This window comes from Octopus bimaculoides, chromosome 14 (genome assembly GCF_001194135.2).
Source record: "Octopus bimaculoides isolate UCB-OBI-ISO-001 chromosome 14, ASM119413v2, whole genome shotgun sequence".
In the NCBI taxonomy this organism is placed as follows: domain Eukaryota; kingdom Metazoa; phylum Mollusca; class Cephalopoda; order Octopoda; family Octopodidae; genus Octopus; species Octopus bimaculoides.
In genome coordinates, this window is record NC_068994.1 from 7,109,402 (window position 1) to 7,116,625 (window position 7,224).

The following is a 7,224-nucleotide window of genomic DNA, read 5'->3' on the forward strand; positions in this document are numbered from 1 at the left end:
GCCAAATACTTTGTAGTCTTCTTCTAAAATAAAACTAAGTTCTGTTACTATTTCAAAACGGATAAAAGAAATGAAAAATTCTTGTCAACGTGCAAGTGACCCTTTAAGATTATTATTATTTTAGTTCTGATGTTCCCGTTTGGAGAGAAAAATCTTCGCATGTTTGGGAAATGAAGAAAGGATATTCGCCGATCGTAGGGATGACCTTGTTGCTTGAGTTAACTGTGTTGTCTCGGTGGACAAATCACTTCACGGAGAAACGGACAGCACCGTAGTAGACAGGATCCTTTTTTAATGTCTCGTCCTCTCCCCCCACCTGCTTCCACCGTCTCTTTTCCTATTCCGTTCATCTTCTGCTGACATGCACAAAAACCGTTCCGAGACGAAGGGCGTATGACATGTTTTAGAGGTGAAACAACTGGTAACATAAACTAAATTCAGATATATTCATATTTGGAGTTTAAATGGAAGCAAGTGGTGGTGGTAGTGGAGGGGACTGTGTTTTATATATATTTTAATCTTGTAAATAGGCGACAGAGATAAGATTAAGGTCGTTAGCAAAATATATTAACCTGATTAGAACCGAAGCTAAAAATCGACGGGATTTATATAACCGGTGAAAACCCCCCCATGTGCGTATGCATGTGAGTGAATGTTTGTCAGGGAGATTATGAACCGCTATCTTTTAGCATAAATCCTCAGGTAATTACTTAATTTTTTGCTCTGATGTCCTTGAGAAAAGGTATTGAATCCGCTATTTTTACCCTCTTACAGCTGAGACATTAACTTTAAATTCGATTCGTTTTGCCCTTGTTACTTAGCCATTTTGACGGAATCGCTTCAATTCGTCAATTGTATAAATTATTAGCCATTTGGAGTGCTTGTGGTGACAGTGGAGGTGATGGTGATTGTGGTAGATCAGGCGGTATATAACATCGTGACATCTATGAAACACAGAAAAATCATGTTTTCTCTCGATGCATTTAACAACGTCGAACAAATTGCTGAATCAGACAATATTTCATATAAATATAAACTAATAGCGATCTTAACATATTTGTCGGTTGTTTTATAGCTTTTGATCGAGACAGAATTTTAAAGAATTATTATTATTATTTTTTTTTTGTCTTCGAAAAGTTGCCGAAATGCGATGAGAGGAATAAAGGTAAAAAGTACGTGTTCGATAACTGATTAGATGCGGTATGAATTAGCACCATCACCTCGTAGTTATCGGAGTTCAAATCATTTCTAAACACGTTGTTTGCCTGAGGGTGACACAGTTCTGTGTTCTTCATTTCACACAGCTGTCAGGAAAGAATATTGTTATTTGCGTGTCCTATCCTCGGAAAGATCTATGTCAGTGGGTGCTAAGCTCAATTCAACGTCCAGTTTTTACCACATTGAGTACCTTTAGCAGGGTCTGAGGAATAACACCCTCACTGTCTCCCACTTTTCTCGGACTCTCTGAAAAAGATCGTGCGCGTTACCTTTCCATGTCTGATAAGGCCATAAAAAAAAGTTAGTTAGGCATCAGCCCTTGGGTCTCTAGAAGAAATTGGCATAAAAAAAATTATATATTTACATCAGTTTAATATTTCTTCCCAGAACTTTTGATAACTAGCTGCCAAGGTAGACTTTGATTCTGTGGAACAAAATCGTCGGATTATGTTTTTAAAGTGTTCACATTTAAATTAAAACCAGCCATTATAAGTTTATGTAAAAACCTTTCGTGTACAAAAATACCAACCTAATAACGATAAAGTTTTTATTTATTTGTTAGTCGCAGCTACACCCATTCACCCTTCTATAATATTGGGTCGCCAAGTATTTTCTCTCTAGTAAGGTACCTGCATTTGTACCTCTGTCATACTTTAACCTCTCAATACCCGACATAATGCTACTACCCCATCTCAAATATTGTTTAGTCATGGGGAAACAACTTCTCCTGCTCCTTTTTCTGTTTTGCAAATAACTTGGTAACTTTGCTAGTACCATTTGCATTTGCGCAAAAAAGGGCATCCACTATACACTCTTCAGTGGTTGGCATTAGAAAGGGCATCCGGCCATAGAAACCATACCAATGCTGACATTGGAGCTTAGCACAGTCCTATAGCTTGCTGGATCCTGTCAGACTGTCCAAACCATTCCAGTATGGAAAATGGACAATAAATGAATATGAAGATTATTATTATTATTGTGCCAGTGGCACGTAAAAAGCACCCACTACACTCTCGGAGTGGTTGGCGTTAGGAAGGGCATCCAGCTGTAGAAACTCTGCCAAATCAGATTGGAGCCTGGTGCAGCCATCTGGTTCACCAGTCCCCAGTCAAATCGTCCAACCCATGCTAGCATGGAAAGCGGATGTTAAATGATGATGATCATGATTCAAGCCGAGTCAGAAATAAGAGGGCAGTGTTTATGACTCTTTTCCTTTTCAGGGCCTCTGAAACAGTTAAGGTTATTATCTTCATCTTCACCCTGTCTATCATATAGGTGTGCTTGTCTGTACAGGTGTGTTGAGATGCATCTCTCTCTATAATAAAAAGTAACTTACCCATTCAATAAAATAAGCACACTAAATTGAAATACATAGCAGGGTCAGGTGGTGCCCCAGCATGACCACAGTCCAGTCCAATAAGTGAAAGGATGAAAACTATACTTGGACTGAAGGGCTGGCCTGAACACTTGAAACTGCTAAAGGTTCACAAGGGTCAGGTACTGGTGTTAAACTAAGCAATAGCAATGTCTGCTATCCAAGCCCTCCATTGGGCTTCCACATAGTTTTCTTTCTACTAATGGCAGTGTGAGGAGTCAAGTGGCCAGATGTTAGGGGTGATGTGCTCGCAGAAATTGTCTGACAGATCCATGACTGGGTTCTCCTGCTTGTGTGGCATGGTGCAGAATCCTGTTGCCAGACATAGGGTCTTTCAGCACCCACCCTTTTGACCCAGGGCAGCACTACCTCCTCCAGACACTTGATGTAAACCTCTGTGTTGAGTCTGAGGCCATGTGGAAAAATGAATGGAGGCATAACATTGCTATCACTAGTGATCACTCCAAACACCATGATGTTGACTGGATGTTTGATGTTTATCACTCTCGGTACATGTTTTGGAGACACAGCAAGCCAATGGTTGTTTTGTGTGTTCACCATCTGATCCTGGCAGAAATTTTTCTTGTCTGAGAAAAACCAAAACATGTTCAGTTGGAGGGGATGTTTGAGTTTGTTCAAAAGCTTCATAGCACGGTCTTTCATCTTGTCCTTGATGGCTTGGGATAAAAATTGGCCCTTTTTCATCTTGTATGAGGAATACTGAAGGTACACGTGTCTGTGGAGTACTCAGCTACTTGCATGTTAATTTCACGAGCAGGCTGTTCTGTTGATCAGATTAACTAGAACCCTCATCGTCGTAACTGATGGAGTACCAGAAGTGCATGCACATTCTAGAATTCTTTAATGTTTTGTAGAAGTGCTCTCTCAGATGGAGTAGTACCTCATTGTGTATCTCATGTGACATGTGATAATTTATGCTATTAAACAATTTGGATCTTTTTTAAAACGGGGGCCACATTTTTCATTAATGTTTTACGTAGTGTTTTTGGTACCGAAAGACTTTCAAACTTCGTATACTTATCTATTTTGTGTTATAGAACAGAAAAAGATTTTTGTATCCGAATTTATTTCATGTAAAAAATTGTCTTATTTCGATAATTTCAACCAATCACTGACAAGTATTCAGTTGTTTACATTTACTCCTTTGGCTCATTAAACGATGTAAAGCGTATTTAATCTCCATACCTTCGTTTTATTTGCTTTTTTCATTTTAAATTTGCTTTAATCCTAACCCTAACTCTAACCCTAACCCTAACCCTAGGGTTAGGGTTAGAGTTAGGGTTAGGGTTAGAGTTAGGGTTAGGGTTAATTGTTTCAGAATCGTTTGTTTATGTAGTCGGCACTTAATGTATATCGGCTGAATGGACGTCAGTGATTGGTTGAAATTACAGAAATACGACAACTTTAACATGGAATAATTTATGGATTTCTTTTTTTTTTAAGAAGACTAAGAGAAAAAGATGTTTTATATGACACCTTCTACCAGTGTTCCAAGTTTCAAAGTGTTTCGTTAATGAAAAATGTGGCCCCCGTTTTAAAAAAGATCCTCAATTTGTCTAGTTTAATGCTATTGTTATAAACAATATACGTACAGTGTCTGGCAGAATCAGTAGAGCATCAATCATAGTGTCTTGCAGTGTAATTCATTTACCCATGTTCTTCTTCCATTCCAAGTTCAAACCCTTTCCAGATTGCATTTGCTTTTCATTCTTTGAGGTAAAAAAAAAAAATAAGCATTGGTCAAGTACTGATGATGATGATGACCACTGTCCAATGGCTGAAGGCAATGAAAGAATCACTCATAAATCTACAATACTTGCACACACACATGCATCGATCCATCCATCTATATATCTAATTGTCTATCTAATCCTGAACACACACATCCCTCTATACACTCTGTTAGCAGGAATTTCGATGGCTTCATTGAATGTTCTACATCCAGTTACATTTGGAAATGTTTGTTGTAAAATTATGAGATGAAATAAACATTAGAGGTGATTTGTCTCATACAGTTAACTGCAGGTATTGCAAGCTCCTTTTCTGAATCCATCGCAATCCTTGGGGGTCACAAGCATTTTGTCCCTTAGCCTGTATGCTTAACCTGAATGGGGCACAAGGACTCGATCTTCACCTGAAGGGTCCCGTCTGTGGGCTCTTGTCAATCACAGCCCCCCTCAAGCTGCCATGCTTATCTCTTTGGTGGCTTTCTTTGGGTTCCAGACCAATCTTTTGCAGGAAATAACACACCAATCTAGCTGGAAAGCCATGACAGCTGACTTCAATAACGAATGAGATTGTGTGCCATTCCTTGGCAAGTGCCTCATCCGCCAACTGTTTTGAATATTTGTTAGTTTTGACTGATGTAAATAGTGTAAAACATATGACAGATATAGATATGGTTGTATAATTTTTTACTTATGTTTCTTATTTCTTTACTGCCCACAAGGGGCTACACAGAGAGGGGACAAACAAATTAAGTTAATTATATCGACTCCAGTGCATAACTGGTACTTATTTAATCAACCCCGAAAGGATGAAAGGCAAAGTCGACCTCGGCGGAATTTGAACTCAGAACGTAGCAGCAGACGAAATACAGCTAACGTTTCTGCCAGCTCGCTCGCCTTTTTTACTTATGTTTCTGGGTTTCATACCACCTTAAGAAAGTGTCTTTTGTAGCTTTGGATTGGTGGGTGGAATTTAGTTAATAGAAACTGTATGGAAGCTGTTTGTGTGTGTGTGTGTCTCGGTGATTTATGTGTGTGAGATATTTGATAAATCCAGGTTTCCAAATGAAAATTACTCGAGGTTTTATGAGTTATGCAGATTATATCTTTTTCACCCTCACCAATTTGGGGAACCAGTAATTGACTAGTTGGAAACTTACACTCAATGCCACTGTTGTTCATGAAAATGTGATTTAATATGAAGAAAAATATAATAGATGATAGTTTCTATGGCTGGCCACTAAATATGAGTTTTTACCTTTTCAGAAAACAAACCTGTGAAAGATGTCTATGATGGAGCAAGCTGCAGATGGAGATGTAATGTCTTCTCAGACAACTTCTAATTCTGAAGCATCCGCGGAAGGGAATTTTACAGAGAGTGAAAAAAGTAGTGTAAAAAATATGAACGAGACTTCGTCAGCTGGAGATGTGGATAAAGAGACAACTGCGATGACTGAAGTTATGGATCCTCTCACTTGTACTGTTTGTAAAAAATCTTTCAATGATTCTGCCCTCTTGCAAAAACACATTAAAACACATTCAGTAAAGAAACCATTTGAGTGTGGCATCTGCTCAAAAGCATATGCTAAGTTTTCACAATTAAAGCTTCATACAAGATCACACACTGGCGAGAAACCATACAAGTGTGATTATTGCTGTAAATGTTTTGCCTGCAGTTCAGATCTGCGCATCCACACCAGAACACACACTGGCGAAAAGCCGTATGAATGTGGTTACTGCCATCAAACTTTCTCAACCTCTACGAATTTAAAAACTCATATTAGGCGACACACGGGAGAAAGACCTTTCCAATGCGATGTATGTGGCATCGCATTTACAACTTCATCTTCACTAAAGATCCACACACGCATTCACACTGGTGTGAAGCCATTCACCTGTTCAATCTGTCAGAAGATGTTTTCTGATGGTTCTCATTTACAACGTCATTTACGGACTCACACATCGGAGAAACCTTTTCGTTGTGTCATCTGCGAAAAGAGTTTCTCTACCAGCACACACCTGAAACATCATATTTGGACTCATACAGATCAGAAACCGTTCATGTGTGACATGTGCGACAAATCCTTCCCAGACAATTTCCAATTGAAACGTCACATTCAGACACATTCAAACGAAAGACCATATCAGTGTTCGGTCTGTCTGAAATCTTTCTCTACCAGTACCAACCTCCGACGTCACGAGTGGACACACACTACCGAGAGGCCCTACATATGTGATATCTGTGGTAAATCTTTCTCCACTAACTGTAATTTGTTACGCCATACTAAAATACACTCTGACCAAATTCTATCAAATATTAATGTGAAGCAAAGCTCAGCTGCTCCTAGCGAGGACAGCAAAGAGACGGCTGAGGTGAAGGTGGAGGAGAAAGTAGAGTGTTCCATCGATTTGCCACCCACAGGTTCTGAAGATGTTACATCTGATCCACAGGATATATCTGCTGCATTAACAGAAGACTCTCCACTGCTGAAAATTTACTATTGGTAAACATCATGGTGACTTTTTTTTTTTTTTTTTTTTTTTTTTTGTAAAATACTGAATCCAGCTCATCAAATTACACAGTGAAGTGCTCTGCCTAACCCCTCCATCCCACCACAGTTGGTATACTGTGCAATAGAGAATCAAACAGAGTTTGTAATGGTCACAAATCTATACCAAGGTATTTCTGTTACATCTCTGTTATTAAGAATATCCATTGGCATCCAACCTAACTTCGTGTGTTGTGCAACAATGTTACATAACACTTTGTCACTTCTCTCTCTCTCTCTCTCTCTCTGCATATATAAAAAGATATATAGATATATCTATTTGGAAATGAAAACTTGTATGAATGCAAATTTCTCATTGTATAGAACTAATTTT

General features: G+C 38.7%; 1 protein-coding gene across 1 annotated transcript in view; it reads left to right on the plus strand.

Moving 5' to 3' along the window:
* Positions 1–6,897, plus strand: part of LOC106875042 (zinc finger protein 883) — a 13,566-nt gene extending 6,669 nt beyond the window's left edge. Inside the window, exons 2-3 of the mRNA XM_052973014.1 lie at positions 4,289–4,330; positions 5,622–6,897. Of these exons, the coding sequence (XP_052828974.1) occupies positions 4,289–4,330; positions 5,622–6,849 (1,270 nt within the window). The 3' untranslated portion in view covers positions 6,850–6,897. The remainder of the gene's footprint in view (positions 1–4,288; positions 4,331–5,621) is intronic.
* The last annotated feature ends 327 nt before the right edge of the window (positions 6,898–7,224 follow it).